This window comes from Brassica napus, chromosome C9 (assembly GCF_020379485.1).
Source record: "Brassica napus cultivar Da-Ae chromosome C9, Da-Ae, whole genome shotgun sequence".
In the NCBI taxonomy this organism is placed as follows: Eukaryota; Viridiplantae; Streptophyta; class Magnoliopsida; order Brassicales; family Brassicaceae; genus Brassica; species Brassica napus.
In genome coordinates, this window is record NC_063452.1 from 50,208,931 (window position 1) to 50,225,856 (window position 16,926).

At 40.2% G+C, this 16,926-nt stretch overlaps 3 protein-coding genes and 1 long non-coding RNA gene across 5 annotated transcripts; 2 read left to right on the forward strand and 2 right to left on the reverse strand.

Annotated features, from left to right (window-relative positions):
* The first annotated feature begins 7,808 nt into the window (after positions 1 to 7,808).
* LOC106433302 (putative L-type lectin-domain containing receptor kinase II.2) lies at positions 7,809 to 11,211 on the forward strand. The gene has a single exon (XM_013874150.3). It carries the CDS (start codon positions 8,804 to 8,806, stop codon positions 10,946 to 10,948), a length of 2,145 nt encoding a protein of 714 aa, XP_013729604.2. The 5' UTR covers positions 7,809 to 8,803; the 3' UTR covers positions 10,949 to 11,211.
* Positions 10,985 to 13,923, reverse strand: LOC106433303 (D-xylose-proton symporter-like 3, chloroplastic). Its single transcript, XM_013874153.2, has 13 exons — positions 13,621 to 13,923; positions 13,437 to 13,540; positions 13,170 to 13,248; positions 13,031 to 13,090; positions 12,891 to 12,957; positions 12,678 to 12,802; positions 12,510 to 12,611; positions 12,058 to 12,438; positions 11,866 to 11,976; positions 11,717 to 11,797; positions 11,532 to 11,630; positions 11,282 to 11,419; positions 10,985 to 11,201 (listed from the first exon to the last, which is right to left on the reverse strand). The coding sequence occupies exons 1-13, from the start codon at positions 13,816 to 13,818 to the stop codon at positions 11,067 to 11,069; spliced, it is 1,680 nt and encodes a 559-aa protein (XP_013729607.1). The 5' UTR covers positions 13,819 to 13,923; the 3' UTR covers positions 10,985 to 11,066.
* Positions 13,924 to 14,032: 109 nt separating this feature from the next.
* On the forward strand, positions 14,033 to 14,612 carry LOC111210244. Its single transcript, XR_002661583.2, has 2 exons — positions 14,033 to 14,172; positions 14,302 to 14,612. It is a non-coding gene; the product is annotated as an uncharacterized LOC111210244 (long non-coding RNA).
* Positions 14,613 to 14,653: 41 nt separating this feature from the next.
* On the reverse strand, positions 14,654 to 15,995 carry LOC106433297 (transcription initiation factor IIA subunit 1). Of its 2 annotated transcripts, none has more exons than XM_013874149.3 (6): positions 15,753 to 15,995; positions 15,407 to 15,577; positions 15,250 to 15,349; positions 15,070 to 15,170; positions 14,898 to 14,981; positions 14,654 to 14,819 (listed from the first exon to the last, which is right to left on the reverse strand). In XM_013874149.3, exons 1-6 carry the CDS (start codon positions 15,987 to 15,989, stop codon positions 14,796 to 14,798), a joined length of 717 nt encoding a protein of 238 aa, XP_013729603.2. In that variant the 5' UTR covers positions 15,990 to 15,995; the 3' UTR covers positions 14,654 to 14,795. The 2 variants fall into 2 exon arrangements, with proteins under 2 accessions (XP_013729603.2, XP_022566243.1); XM_022710522.2 differs by having other exon boundaries at positions 15,715 to 15,932.
* Between the last annotated feature and the right edge of the window lie 931 nt (positions 15,996 to 16,926).

Consider the following 16,926-nt stretch of genomic DNA (forward strand, 5'->3'; position numbering starts at 1 on the left):
TTACATATATGGATCTCATTACATATATGGAGACTTTCATGTCTCTTGTTTCTTTTCAATATTTTTACATGTTATATGAAAGACGTGTTCTTACTTGGCCATTTTCTAATCATATATCCGATTTGGACCCATTACAGAGACCATTTTCCGGGTGAAAATTCGCATTTATGGATATAGACTATATAGTGATTCAACTCTTTGTGACCAAGATGAAATCACAATTCGTGGAGACAACATAAAGGAAGAAGAAAGTACTTTATCATGAGTGGATATTCATCATGAGCAAACCAAAGCAAAAGGATGAATGAAAGTAAGATGTATATAAAAATAAAGATAAAGATAAAAGGACAAAAGATTAATCACTTTTTCTTTTAGTTTGTGTGCTCCATTGAGATTGACGTTAAGAAAAGAAAGTAATTAAAAAATGGGATTTTGCGTACCCGGATGCAAGATTTCGTAGGATTAGTCTGTAGCCCTATAAAACCTTTGACATTTTTGTGGTTATCAAAAAAAAAAAAGTAACTAATCAACCGATCGACCGGAATGTCATCAGTTATGAGTTGATATCACACCTTAGTGGCGGATCTAGAAAATATAACGAGTGGGGACAAAAACAATAAAATAGGTATTTGGTTATTTGAACATTGGTTGGGTGGGTGCAAATAGAAGATTTTAAACCAATTATGCTGCAAAATATTATAAATTCTGGTACATTCAAATTTAGTTGTATTTTTTTTCTGGGGGCAGCTGCACCCTTCTTACACTACCTAGGTTCGCCACTATGACACCTTTGGATACCGAGGATCTAAATTATAGGTGAGTTTGTCACGTGACTCACGTCTTATCACTACATGGCATGTAGTTATGCGCATGCAAATGTGATGGATTCTATTGCACTGGTTAGTCCTAAAAGAAAATAGTCTAAATTAAATCTCAAATGCCAACGAACAGAAATGATACCCCACGGAGTTTGAAATCTTGACTCTTAACCAAGATACCAAGGGGTTCGTCTACTTTGAAGTGCTTGGAAACGTAAGAGCATGTTTATCCGGGATTCTTAGTGAGGTTCTTAGTGCGTAGGTCTCCACAAAATTCTTAAGGATCGGTTACAAAAACTACTAATTAAGAACTGATTTTAGTGAGTTTCTTACACTGTCCGCGGGCCACACTGACTCGTGACGGCCCGCAATTGGTTTGCTTTTTAATTTATTTTTTTTAGACAAAAAAAACTTAAAAAACCCCTAAAGATAAGCATGGTCTAACGGTGCAGTGTATATAGAAGAGAGGAGACGATACGTGTGCTATTGTTTTCTCAAACTAGTGTTCTTCCAAACCGTCTTGACGAATAATATCTACTAATATAAATGGATAACCAAGATGAAGAGTTGAACCAAGAGTTTGATGAACTTCATCTCTACTCCAAGCTTTTAAATGAGCATTTGTATACTGTACTTTATGTCATTTATTCACATTATTGTTTGATACTCGTTGAATGATCTATCAACAACAAAAAGAGTTTCAGCAACTTGTATTAATTTGTTCTGTGTTACACAACATTGGTATTTTTTATGATCCTCCGAACTAGTTTTTGAGAAGTTACAATCAAGGTAACTTCAGGCTCTCAAACCCTTTTGGTGCTTTGCTCGTTCCCGGTTTGTACCATACTGTACATCCATCAATGGAACTTGGAAGCTAAGCATTTACTGACTTTACATATCCAAACTGTAGCTCATCACACTTGTGATAGTTACAAGTTTGTAAATGCAAGAACTCTAGGAACACATTAATTCTCTATACAGCCATCATATATGACATATATTGCTGTTCAATAACACCATTTAGGCGTCTCCCATTTTCGGTCCTCAGGCCCATATAGCCGCGAAGCTCCGGCCTCTAGGTGGCAGAGCGCAAAAGCCATGGACAAACCACCGGGCTGTTCCCTTTACATATAACTTCAGTTATTTTATTCCCCCCTACCTTCATCTTCAAGATTCCAGCCAAAAAAATAAGAAGTCATTAGATCACAATCTTTTTTTGTCAACGTCATTAGATCACAATAAGATAAGTAGAGTGCGATAAAAATAAAATTAAGATAAAGAAATAAAAGAGAAATCCCTTGTAAGTGGTGTGCTCGATTGAGATTGGAATTATTATGTTGGGCACCGGGGATCTTAAAAGAACTTGAGTGTAATGAACAAGAGTTTAGTTTTACTGAAACTTCATGAATTCATTTCTTAACCTAAGCTATTACATGAGTTCAATATTTATAGCCAAAAGTAAATAGTGTTGCCCTAGACATGTGGTTTAATCGTGAATGCTCTGAAGATCAAGGGCTGAGAATTTGTTTGCCAGCTTCAAGCCATTAACTCCTTTTGCACCGGCTCTCGTCATCTTCTGCTTTTGTACTATGCTTTTGCTACTCTTCTCTTCATTTCCAAGACATAGACGTTGCGCAGTTGATTCAAACTTGGGACCACTTGTGTTAGGCTGTTGACTGGGCTTCTTCTCATTTGTGTGGCCCATCTTCTGTTTTTCCTTTTGCTCACTTGTCAATCTACTGTCGTTTAATGTACTCTCATCAATATGCCCCCTCAAACTTGATGTGGTGTAACTTCAACACCAAGTTTGAACCTCAGACTGTCGAATGCTCTGAAGGTTAACGGCTTGGTAAATATATATGCCAACTGATGCTGAGCTGGTACATGTCGCACTACCAAAGCACCAAGCGCCACTCTTTCCCTTACATAATGATAATCCAACTCAAAGTGTTTTAATCTCTTGTGATACGCTGGATTTGCAGTCAGGTGCACTGATGATAAGTTGTCGCAGTAGAGTTCTGGTGTGACAGTGATAGGAACTCCGATCTCTCGAAGAATCGAACACATCCAGCTCAGTTCTGCTGATGTCTCTGATAAAGATCGATACTCTGCCTCTGTTGAGCTTCTCGAGACAGTTGGTTGTTTCTTGGACGACCACGAGATGATGTTAGAACCAAGATATGTACAAAATCCCCCGGTTGATCTGCATGTACGATGGCATCTAGCCCAATCACTGTCGCTATACGCCCTCAGTGTGAAATCAGTATCCTTAGAGAGATTAATACCGTAGCTAAGCGTCCCTTTAACATACCGCAAGATCCTTTTGAGCAGGATGAAGTCTGATAACGTTGGCTCATGCATCTTCTGGCACACGTAGTTGACAGAGAACTGCAGGTCCAGTCTGGTAAGAGTAAGGTATTGCAGCTTCCCAGCGAGACTTCAGAAATAAGAAGGGTTTTCGAACTTCTTATCTTGATGTGGCGGTTTACTCAACTGAAGAGGAAATGGTGTGTTGACTGGGGTGCAATCCATCATTCCTGCTACAGCAAGCAGGTCCATGGCGTATCTTTCTTGAGAGAGGAACAAACCAGACTTGTGAAACTCAGCTTGAATACCCAAGAAGTAATGCATCTTGCCAAGGTCCTTCATTCGAAACTGTTTGCTGAGATCTGCCAATAACTTTTGCAACAGATCAGTGCAGTTTCCAGTCAACAATATGTCATCAACATACAAGAGAAGTAAGATAATGTTCTTCCCTTTAGTGTAGATGAATAGAGACGGGTCCTTGATGCTGCAAATGAATCCAAACTCCAATAAGTAAGTGCTGAACTTGTCGAACCAAGCTCGAGGAGACTGTTTAAGCCCGTAGAGAGACTTGTGAAGAAGACACACGTGATTTGGTCTGGTCTTATCTACAAACCCTGAAGGCTGCCTCATCTAGACTGTTTCATTCAAATCTCCATGGAGAAAGGCGTTTGCAACGTCAAGTTGTTTTATCTCTCACTGAAACATTGTTGCTATATGTAGAACAATTCTCACTGTCGATGTTCTAAACACAGGGCTATATGTCTCCAAGTAGTCTACTCCTTCTTCTTGTCCACAACCTTGAACCACCAGTCGCGACTTCAGTGACTTCACTGTTCCGTCTGCATTGTACTTCGTCCTATGAATCCATCGACTACCCAGTACATGCATGTCTGATGTGTATGGGACTAGTGACCATGTTTCAGTCAGCTTGCAGTTGTCAATTTCTTCTGTCATGGCGTTGTTCCAACCGGGATGTTTTAATGCTTCTGCCAAAGTCCTCGGCTCAGGGCTAGCAACTTTGTCTGTCAGAAGAGCATATCGAGGATTGGGCTTAATAATACCCTCTTTAAGTCTTGTAGTCATCTGATGTTGATTCATGACTGCTGACTGTGAGGAAGCTGCAAGATTACTTCCTGATTCTTGTACTTGACTCGATGACTCTGTACTTGAATCAGATACTGCTCCTTTCGTGATGGTGAGAGTGCGTTGAGGAGTTGATGTGGCAGAGGAAACAGTCGATCCTTGACTTGGAAAGGTAGGAACGCTGTGAGTAGATGATAATGGGTTTGTGTTATCAGACCCACTGTTTGAAGAGGTCTGGGTCTCAGAAGATGAGATAAGAACACCTTTGTGCCATGCTGAAAGTAGTGGGGTTGTTGCTTGAGGGTGCATGTGTTTGTAGACATCTGAGAAGGGAAACTTTGACTCATCAAAGATCACATGTCTGCTGATGTACACTCTTCCAGTAGGAGGAAACAAGCATCGATATCCTTTGTGTTTCTCACTGTAACCCAAGAACACACACGTTAATGACCTTGGATCAAGCTTATTCTGAGCGTATGGTCTTAGCATCGGATAACAGGAGCTCCCAAAAACACGAAGAGGAGAGTAAGAAGGTCTCTTGTTGTACAGCTTCTCATACGGACTTTGAGTCGAAGGGAGAGCTGAGTGTGGTAGCAGGTTGCTCAGAAAATTTGCTGTGACAAATGCTTCAACCCCATATTTCTAAGGAGCTTTGCTTTGAAACAGAAGTGACAACCCTAGCTCGACAATGTGTCTATGCTTTCTCTCTGCCAAGCCATTCTGTTGAGGCGTATGTGGGCAAGAGAAAAGCTGTTTGATTCCACATTTCTTGAAATGCACAAGAAGTTGGTTGCTAATAAATTCACCACCCCCATCACATTGAAAAGTACCAATATTTGTTGAGAATTGATTCTGAACAAGAGACTTAAAAGCGGTGAAAATAGAAAAGAAGTCTGATTTCTTCTTCATGGGATACAACCAACAGAATCTAGAGTAGCTGTCTATAAGAACTACATAATACTTGAACCCTTGGACTGACACTACTGGTAACGGACCCCAAACGTCGCAATGAATCCTTTCCAGCGGTCTTGAGCTCACTGAGACTGATGCAGAAAAAGGTAACCTTAAACTCTTGGCCAACTGACAAGATTCACACAATGACTTGGATCTTTTATTGATGATTATGACTCTACTTGAAGATAATTGTTGAAGGATATGCGGATTCGGATGCCCCAACCTCTGATGCCAGACTTCATCACTTGCAGAGACATGTCTTGTTGTGAAGAAAGCATGCAAGGTTGGTGTCTTAAGAGAGTACAAGCCGTTAGTGCTTCTTCCCTGCAACAGAACCTTCTTGGTGGCCTTATCATAGACGCAGACATTATCAGCATCAAAATCAAACCCACATGGGTAGTCTTTGGTGAACTTAGACACTGAAAGTAATGGTTTAGCGATTTTTGGACATACTAAAACATCTTTCAGAGGAAGGTTACCTGAGGAGGAAGCAATGCTTGCCGATCCAGTATGTGTGATGGGAAGATACTCGCCGTTTCCAACCATTACTGAATCAGATCCGTCGTAAGCTTGTGACTGATGTAGATGATGAGTTTAGTTTGTGATATGAGCGGAAGCACCTGTGTCAGGAAACCACTCACTACCACCTGCTTCAGACATGTCTGCCATCCTTAGAGCCGCCAGAGCTTTGTGCAACTCATCTGGCTGATAGCTGTTGTTGAATCGATGCCAGCACTTCATTGCTACATGACCTGTCTTTCCACATATTTGACATATTGGTCTGCTATCTGAGTCGGAAGAGGCAGAAGACCTCGAGGAAGAACAAGACGAGATGTGTTGAGGGAAACCCCTTCCTCGTGTAGAGAAAAAGTTTCGACCTCCTCTGTTACATCCTCTGTTTCTGGTGAAGAAGGGTCTTCCTCGTTCTGAGTTGAAAGCCAAATGATGAGACGCTCCGGTGTCTACTGCGTAACTATGAAGTCTGTCATCAAACGCAACCAGTCTGGGAACTATGTCGTCAAAAGTTGGTGAAAACTCAGCATCCATAGTCCCTTCTATACTCGTCCTTATGGGTTCATAGTCACGTCCTAGTCCCAGCAGCGCAACGAAGATCTTCATTCTTTTAGGAACCGGACTGCCAATGGAGGTGAGCTGGTCGCAAATCATCTTTATGTCACGAAGGTAGTCGGACATAGGTTTGTCATGTATAACAGTGGTTTAACGCTTCCTTTGCAGCTCGAACAGTCTTGCTGAGGTAGCACGGTTGAAGTGATTCGCCAGAGTCACCCAGATCTCGTAAGAGCTCGTGCAGTGAATCACCTCACTCTGGATGTCTTCTGAGAAAGAACCAAGCAGCCATGACTGGATAACTTCGTCAATTTGGAACCAGAGGGTATGGTCTGGATTTGGCACCGGTGTGGACGTGCCGTTGATTCCAGGAGCTGAGATAGTAGCCAGTAGTTGTGGAGTTTCTCTGGTGACAAATCCCAACAACCTTTGACCGTTCAAGAATGCTTCAAACTGAGGCTTCCATAGGATGTAGTTCTTTTCCGTGAGCTTTACAGTGACAGAGTTGATGATTTTGAGAGTTGGTGGAGTATACGGTTCCATGGATCTGTTATCCATGAAGCTCTGATACCATAAAAGAACTTGAGCGTAATGAACAAGAGTTTAGTTTTACTGAAACTTCATGAATTCATTTCTTAACCTAAGCTATTACATGAGTTCAATATTTATAGCCAAAGGTAAATAGTGTTGCCCTAGACATGTGGTTTAATCGTGAACGCTCTGTAGATCAAGGGCTGAAAATCTGTTTGCCAGCTTCAAGCCATTAACTCCTTCTGCACCGGTTCTCGTCATCTTCTGCTTTTGTACTATGCTTTTGCTACTCTTCTCTTCATTTCCAAGACATAGACGTTGCGCGGTTGATTCAAACTTGGGACCACCTGTGTTGGGCTGTTGACTGGGTTTCTTCTCATCCGCGTGGTCCATCTTCTGTTTTCCCTTTTGCTCACTTGTCAATCTACTGCCGTTTAATGTACTCTCATCAATAGATCTAACTTGTATGAGTTTTGAAACTGCTCTTTTTCGACTTTCTGTATAAGCCAGGGAGCAAGTGTTGTTTGTACCCTATGACACGTTATTAAGGTAAAACGGGAGTAGTTCAATCGGCGTAGTGATGTTTCTAAGACTTCATATTCTTGGAGGTAGGCTTGAGACTTTTATCCGAGATCCGGATTCGATCCGGATCCGATCCGAAAATCCGGATATCCGGAGGGACCGAATCCGGATCCGGATAGTAAAATGCTGGATCCGCCAAAGCTGGATCCGGATCCGGATATTTCGATTTTTTAGTCCGGATATCCGGATCCGTAAGTTTTATTAATAATTATTTCAAAAATAGTAATATCTATATATAAAAACTAATTTTATTTAATATATTTTCATTTTTATAATAGTATATGTAAATTTTATGTAAGTTTTGTAATTTTATACATAGAAATAATTCAAAACATTATATATTTTTTGTTTTAAATTATTGTTAATATTTTATATATATTAATATTATTTATTTATTTATTTATTTTAAGGATCCAAATCCGGATCCGGATATCCGCCGGATATTACAATTTTTAGAAGGATATCCGACACCCGGATATCCGAGAACCCCGGATCCGGATAAGGATAGTAAAATTATGGATCCGCCGGATAAGGATACGGGTCCGGATACCTTAAAATTCCCCGGATACCCGATCCGTCCCAGACCTACTTGGAGGTGAGTTTGTCACGTCTTATACTACACGTGGTTATGCGAAATGAAAATGTGATGCTTCTTACTCGGAGTTCTAAGTGTTTTCTATAGTTGGTGCAATAGATCAATTATTTTTCGAATTCGTTTTCCTCTATTTTTCCAATTACTGCATCGTTCCAAATAATTGACAATTATCAGCAACGAATCAAAGGGTTAATGAGTTAACTTTACTAGTTGCATATGTGCTAAAAATAACAAAGTATTCACAATAATAAAAAAAGAAAAGAAATGCTAGCTACAGGTTGTGATGCAGAAGATTTCTTCAGTTTAAACAAACAAAAGAGAAGCAAGTTGATTCAGGATTACACAAACATAATTTATAACAGTGCCATCATCGTTGAGCAAGTCAAAAAAAAAAAACTTAAAACAACTGCAACTAGCATTTCTTGATTTAGTAAGAACTTATTCAAACAATTATCCTGATCCTGAGAATTAGAGATGTGTGCACGTATGTAGTGCATACAAGTCTCAGATAGAATGTCCAAACTGAAAGATTTAACTTGACAAGTTAAAACCTCATTTAACCACGCTAGTCACAGAGACGGTAAAAAACTCACTCAGGTCAATACACATATTGAGATCACAGCTAAAACCTTATGTTTCCTGTATAACCAATCAGCTAGAAAGCAACAAGCAAAGATGCAGAACAATAAAACGATATATAGCAAAGTAACTAACCCACAACAATAAGAACATCTAAATGATGACATGGGCAGTGATATGTTATTGCTAATTCAAAAGGAAAGAACTATTCTTAGCTTCTCTTTGATACTGTCTTCCATGTAAAGGTCAACTCAGGGTTTCCTTGATCAGTTTAAATCAAAATCTAATGGTAACGAAAGTGCAGAAGAATCTAATAAGTTTAACAAGCTTAGGCACGCGAGAGAGAAAACCAATGGTGCTTAAGATAAGGTCACTGAGTTTGTGGATACTAATATGCGTCCAGGTGTTTTCTTTGGTGTTAGCTCAAGACGGTAATCAGTTTGTGCACTATAACTTCAGTAAAGCAGACCTGCATCGTGATGGCATGGCAACTATCGATGACGGCCGATTGCATCTTACAAATAACACAAATAAGAGCACCGGCCATGCTTTCCACAAGATTCCAATGAACTTCACAAGGTCATCTCCCAGTTCACTTTCTTTTTCAACAGAATTTGTCTTTGCGATGTTTCCTTTGCAAGGCGACGGCCAGGGGCTAGCTTTTGTGGTATCTCCTTCAATGGACCTCAGGTATAGTGGCGCTGCAACATCATACTTAGGGCTTTTCAATAGGACAAATGATAATAAAACTGAAAACCATATCTTGGCTGTAGAGCTTGACACCAATCCAAGCTCTGAAGCGATTGAAGATAGCTATAACCATGTTGGGATTGATGTTAACAGTATAGTCTCGGTGGAATCTGCGGATGCTAGTTACTTTAATGATACATCCAGGAAGAACATAAGCTTGCCTCTTGCTAGTGGAACGAGTATTCTGGTCTGGATTGATTATGATGGTTTAGAAAGGTTACTAAATGTGACGTTAGCTCCAGTTCCAACAAAGCCAACTTCACCTCTCTTGTCAAGTTCCATCAAACCAAGTGTGCCTCTCTTGTCAAAATCCATCAATGTTTCAGAAATATTCAATGAAACCATGTTTGTAGGCTTCTCTGGATCAACAGGCACAGTCAAAAGTGACCAATATATCCTTGCATGGAGTTTCAAGAAAGGTGGAAAAGCAGAAAGCCTTGACATTTCAAAGGTTTTGGATCCCCCAAATCCACCTCCACCACCACCATCATCTCCGCCGCCACCTACTCTGCCACCAACCTCTCCACCAAAGTCAAGGTCTAAAGGCTCTAGCCTTGCTTTAATTCTAGGCACTACTATAGCAGGAACTTTGCTAATAGTACTAGGAGGAGTTTTGTATCTTCTTTACAAGAAGAAGAAGTATGCTGAGGTTCTTGAACAATGGGAAAAGGAATATAGTCCCCAGAGGTACTCCTTCAGGAACCTATACAAAGCAACCAAGGGTTTTAAGGAGAATCAACTACTTGGAGCAGGAGGTTTTGGAAAAGTTTATAAGGGAATACTTCCCTCCGGTACACAAATCGCTGTTAAGAGAGTCTACCATGATGCAGAGCAAGGGATGAAACAGTATGTCGCGGAGATCGCTAGTATGGGAAGACTAAGGCACAAGAACTTGGTTCAGCTCCTTGGCTACTGCAGAAGGAAAGGTGAACTGCTTTTGGTTTACGAGTACATGCCCAACGGAAGCCTAGATAACTACTTGTTCAACAACCAAAACCTCACTTGGTCTCAGAGATTGAACATAATCAAGGGAGTAGCATCTGCGCTTTTGTATCTTCATGAAGACTGGGAACAAGTTGTGCTACACAGAGATATCAAAGCTAGCAACATTCTTTTAGATGCTGATCTTAATGGACGGTTGGGAGATTTTGGGTTTGCAAGGTTCCATGATCGCGGCGAGAATCTAGAAGCTACACGTGTGGTTGGAACCATAGGCTACATGGCTCCAGAGCTAACTGCAATGGGTGTGACCACTACCTGGACTGATGTATATGCCTTTGGAGCTTTTATTCTCGAGGTGGTTTGCGGAAGAAGGCCAGTAGACCCTGAGAGACCCCCTGAGCAAATGATTCTACTCAAGTGGGTTGCTATTTGTGGAAGCAGAGATAGTTTAATGGTTACTGTTGATAGTAAACTTGAAGGAAACTTTAAAGCTGAAGAGGTCAAGATGCTTTTGAAGCTAGGCATGCTCTGTTCTCAGAGCAACCCAGAGAATAGACCAAGTATGAGACTTATAGTACAATATCTCGAAGGAAATGTCACTGTTCCGAGCATATCATATGATACATCTGGATTTGGTATGCCAAATATAAGCAATGAAACGGTAACACAACAGCCTGGAACCTCCTCATTAGCTAACTTCTCTTTTGAAGATGTTACAGTCCTATATGGTGGTCGTTGAAGCCTGCAAGCAAACTTTTATTCTGCTACAATGTTGTGTCTCCTAAGTGAATGATTGTATTGTGATTGGTTGTTGAATTTACAATAACATACATGTTTTTTTTTTTTTTGCAACATTTTCACTTCAAGATTTTAGATTCAATCTCTTCCAGACTAAGACCCTTGGTCTCAGGAACTACTAGAACAACAAACAAGAGTGATACCAATGCTATGGCTCCAAAGAGAAGGAAGAGATTCTCTGCTCCAAGATATTCCTGCAAAGGTGGCACCGGAGCCAGAAGTTACTAATAAACTTTCAAGGGAGATTTAACCAGAGCGAGCATAAGGGTTATACCTTTAAGGGTGAAAACGCAAAGGTCACAATGGCATTGGATCCAAAGTTTGTAAGAACTGCAAGACTGATCCCCCTCCCTCTTGTGCGAAGTGGGAATATCTCTGACACCATTAGCCAACTGATTGGTCCAAATGAGATCTGGTTCCCAAGAACAAAACAGTTAGATCAGGAAGATATGACTATTAAGAGACGTAAGCTGAGTTTTCTCTTCTTGTTTCTATACGATCTAGACAAGAGCTAGAATGCAAACCTGGTAGCAACCAACATAGAGAAGCAGTGCACCAACTGCTACAAGAGGAAAACCACCGAGAAACTTGTAGTATGCTGACAGTAGAAACAAAGAAATCGCCTGGAATGTTTTGGAACATACAAAAGAAAAAAGAGTAAGCCAATGTATCAATATGAAACTTAAGGAACAAAAGAGTTAACTCATACAATGCCACTGACGCCTCCAATCAGTAAGGGACGTCTTCCAAGATCATCAACTTTAGCAACAGCCACCCATGTCATCAGTAACTGCAGAGGACGTACGTTATCAATTATATAGCATACACAGATACTTAAATAACAAAAGAAATGAGCACCTTGAAGACACCAATGATAACAGAGACTCTAGTTGCATCAGCAGCAGCAGAGAATCCAGCAGTCTGAAGAATCGAACCCGCGTAGTAAAGAACACTCGGCTGTCCAGTTATCTATCAAGTTCGATGCAGAGTATTAAGTTAAATCTCACATTCATCCAAAGACCAACCAACAAACGAAGAAGTATCAATCACCTGCTGAAAAAGAACTAAACCACCACCAATAGTCAGAGCTTTCAAGTTAGGCCCTTGGAACACTTCCAAGAAGTTCCCCCCAGACTTCTCCTCATCTTCATAAGCCGTTTTCACAGATAACAACGCATCATCCACCAGCTTCTCCGACAGTTTATCACCGGGAGGTCTGCCACGTAGTTTGCTGAGTGCAACCATGGCTTTGTCTTTGTATTCTTGTAGAGCGCCTTTGCCTTGAACAGCTCTAAGAAGCAGCCAGCGAGGAGACGGAGGGAGGCTCCACATGCCTAGTCCCATGAGCAAAGCAACAGGGGTACCGAATCCGTACATGTATCTCCACCCTCCGACCACATCAATCTCAAAGCTTCCAACAGAAAAACCCAGCTGCGCAGAAAGTGGGATTAGAAAGAGTCCAAATGAAATTACATAGAAAAAGGAAGAGATGGGATGTGTACCAGGATGCCTAATACGATGAAGAGTTCTTTGAGAGATATAAGAGTTCCACGGATTTGAGATGGGCATGTCTCAGCTATATAGAGTGGAGCCCCATGCATTGCCTATCAAAGGAAACCAGTTTACTGTAAGCAATCAACAAGGAAACAAGACAAGGTTGCAGAGCTCACCAAACCAATACCCAAGCCGTAGAGAAGCCTTCCAAGTAAGAGAACATTAAGATCAGGGGCGCAGCCAGTGATCAGAGACCCAAGGAGATAGAGACCAGCAGCTATAATGAGTTCCCGTCTTCTTCCTTCATAAGAAAATGGTAAGAAGAAACAGAATCAGAGACTTGGAACCAGTTAGAAAGAAGGAGAAATCAATAAAAATAAAAGAGTTACCAAGGAAATCAGCAATGCCATAGACAAGAGTTGAGCCAAGAAGGGCTCCATATAAGGATCCGCTAACCTACACAACAAGATGCAAAAACAGACTGTAACTTTCTGCTAAAAATCCATACATCTCTAGATAATAGCATTACCACAAGTCCCAGCTGAACAGGTGACAAGTTAAACCATGTAGTTCCACTGAGCGCAGCTGACTGTTTCAACACCATAATAACGATGTTAGGCTTTGTAACTAATAGGTAACAAATAAAAGCAGATAATTTAAATTAAAACCTGAAGTGAGAGAGTAGCACCGGAGGTTGCTCCAATATCATACCCGAACAATAGCCCTCCCAGAGCCGGGAATATAAACCTAAGATTCAAGCAAAATGACTGTTAAAATCAAGTGTTGAGCCTAAAGCTCAGTCTAGCTATTTATGATACATAAGCCATTGCTCACAGATTAAGATCATTACACAGACAAACCAAACCTATGTAACTATATAGCTGATGGGATTAAGAACTAAACAGTTAATTTCCTAAAAGGATATAAATAGTTACGGGAGTATCACAGAAGACCAAGAAAATGACTCAGGTGCATCAGAAGCAAGCGAATCAGCTACTTCTCCACTGTCGGCAAACTCTCCTCCAGTCCCAACTTTGACCTACCCATGAACCAGAAAACAAGAAAACCAAATCAAACATTTTTGAAAAGCAAACAAAACCCATGAAAGATGGTCCTTACCTGGAATTTTTGTCTGTGTCTAGGGGCTGAACCAAGTTTGGGTACCAATAAAGTTAGTTGTTTGGATCGGAGGTGAGAAGAGTCAGGCCTGGATTTGAAACAGGAGCAGAAGAAGGCACGGGGACTAGAGTTCTTGAACTGGTTCCGTTGTAAGGGTGTGAGGGGGAAATGTGACTGAGTCGAGACAGCGAAAGCCATGATCCGAGTGAGGATTCTCCCGCTAACTTTGTACGCTTATCGCTCATCCCCTTGAATCTTCATTTTGTTTTTATTTTCAATTTAAAAATAAAATAAAATTGTGTGGTTGTAGAGTATCTTTCTTTTCCAGATACATACTAAGGACAAAACTGTAAATTAGTATTAGTAGGGCTTTTCTTTAATATAAACCCTCTTTTTTTGTCTTCTCCGCTATTCTTCTTAAACCTCTGTAAAGCTCGTGGAGCAGAGTACGTAAGCCAATCAACCACCATTGCTACTTTTTCATATTCAGCTTCTTCCTCGTTCTATATCTGTTAGAAGATGATTACTTTCTAGCAGAAGTTTCCAACTTTGGTAAGCTTTTGTCGATTGGGATTAAGATGAATCATGAGCTCTGGTTGCCTCTTCTAACATTTTTTTGGAGCACAATCCTTGTTGATTGAATGATGCATACCTAACTTGGCTATATCTATCTGTTAAAAGGGGTATGAGCTTGGAAGGTAACTAGCTCACATTCCGTGTGTGTGTGGGACTGTGAAGTGGCGAGAGCTTTTTGAACTCGATACTGGACACTTCCGTTGATGCTGGTATTTCCATAAACGGTCTCAACTGATTGGTGTTGGTAACCGCTGGGGAATTGAAGAAGGAGACGCGTCAACAAGTGACCGACCACTTGCTTGCAAGAACCTGGACAATTTTTGGATTGGAATCATCACATCTTAGTCGGTTGTTTTCTCAGGCTCTTTGTTTCGTGTAATATGAAACAGGTACATAATAGAAAGAAAGATTCTACATGAAGATACTTCAAAACAAGAAGAGCACTAGTGCTGCGTTAGGACCAATGGATTCAAATTCGCAAATTCCATTATTTATTAACTCAACAAAGCCAAAACAATCTTATATACATTAAGAGTTTGCATTTATTTAGTAGAGAGTCTAGCGAGAAAGAGACAGATAGCCTTCACATAACGCTTCTCTTAGAAGGTAAAATCTCCTTTGGTCTGCCAAAAAAATAAAATAAGAAGATATGTGAGTCAAGTGAAATGTTAAATCCTCCATTGTCAAGAAGTCGGTCCGACCTCAGAGAAAAGAATGTTCTTTTCGTTGATTTGCATAACCCCAGCTTTGAGCTTGCACTCCCACTTGTTCTTGCGCTTCTTCACCTACGGAAGTTTGCATCTAGTTGAATAAAATGGGTTTTATAACTCCATCATTGTTATGAATATGCAGCAACGAAGAAATAAATCTTACATAATCAAACTGACACATGATCAAATGCGGAATGTCCTCATCATCATTGATATCATCTTCCTCATAATCATCATCCTCGTTCAAACTTTCATCATCATCATCTACATCATCGTTCAGTTCACAAAAGTAAACAAGGGTAACACTTTCTCCACAAACAAACCCATACATCTGAAACTTTACCATGAGGAGCAAAAGCGCTTGGCTTTATATCATCACTAGCACCATCTTGCTGAGGAATGTGAAATCCTTCACTCTCATCTTTTATCGACAACCCAAGCTCCTGAAAACGCGTTTTCAATAATCCAGTGACTCAAAAACAAGAACAAGAGAACCATACCGTGGATGGAAACTGAGCATCAGTGTCAATCCCACTCTGATTCTGAGCATATCCATGCAAAGGATTTGGATCTTGAATCTGCATCAAAGGTGTGGTGGTAGGAAACGAAGGAGAAGATGTATCTATGGTTCCTCTTATGACTCCGGCTTGTATCATCTTCCTTCTCCAAGTCTATACACACACATTTTACAATCAGTTTCAAAACCCTAACTTATACCTTAAGAAAAGCCAAGCAAAACTTAACGGCGAAGCAATTTAAGCGAATCCGAGGATTATATGTAAAGACAAATCAAGATCGATCAGTTGACCTAAATGGATATCAAACAATGAGAGTTTGTCAACTAACTGCATGAAGCTCGGTAAGAACAGACTCATCGAGTTCTCCACTGAAGACGAGGTCGTTTCGAGACTTGCTGATAACATCGTTGCTGATTCTAATGTAGGCGTCGCTTGTATTGCTCGCGTCCATTCCGAAACAGTCGACTCTGAAGAATGCTCTGTGGTGGAGACGAAGAAGAAGAAGAAGAAAAAGGAAAGCGAAACGATTAAAAGTCTTGAGGGTATATATAGGTTGCGGCCGCATCACACGCGTATTTATAGTCACGATAATAAGCTGTGTAGAGTCGGTGGTTAATCTTCCGAGCCGATTATCTGAAGCATCTGGGCTTTTTAAAGCCCATTTTCACCAAGTCAATAGCCCTTTTGTCATCCAAAAATCTTACGGTATAAACGGTGGTGACCCGGAGAACGGCGAATAATAATGCATTCCCTAACGTTCATAAAAAATATCATCATTCACAAGGAATACATTTTTCTTTTTATTCTCTACTATTTTTTTTTTATAGAGAAACAAAGAACAAAAATATTCCTTATTAAATTTGAGAAGGGACAAATCATTCATTTTTATTCCTGTAATTTTATTCATTTACGTTCTTTTTCTATTCGTTTCTCTTGTTTCCAGAATGTTCACCAATCCAACTAATCTTTGCACTCAACTCTTTTAATTACTCAAGTGTAGTCTTTTACATGTTTTTTTGTTAAACAGTTTCGATCTGGTGATTTTTTTTGTTCTTTAATTTGAAAAATATTGGATCATTCCATTTATTTCTTACGTTACTGAGCTTCAATACTTATCATATGTGTGTACAGTATGATATATTGTATTTAGTAGATCATATGGTAAATTCATAATTGTGTATATTTTTAACTATTCTAGTCTATACTATTAAAATAGAATCCATAATTGTTATAAATCATTAAGTGGATGAACCATAACCAATGACCAAGCCAAGGCCTAAACCGTGGCCAAAGGAGGAGAGAGAGAGGTGGTCGTCTGAGGAGAGAGAGAGGCGGTCGTCTGAGGAGAGAGAGTCGGCTCTTGGCCGACTTTAGTCTTAGGACGTTTTCCTTTTCTATGTTTTAGATCTTTTTCTATTTCATGTTGTATTAGGTTTTGGATAATTTCATTTTTCCTATACTTTGTAATTCCTATAGAAGGAACCTCTATTGTTCATTAATAA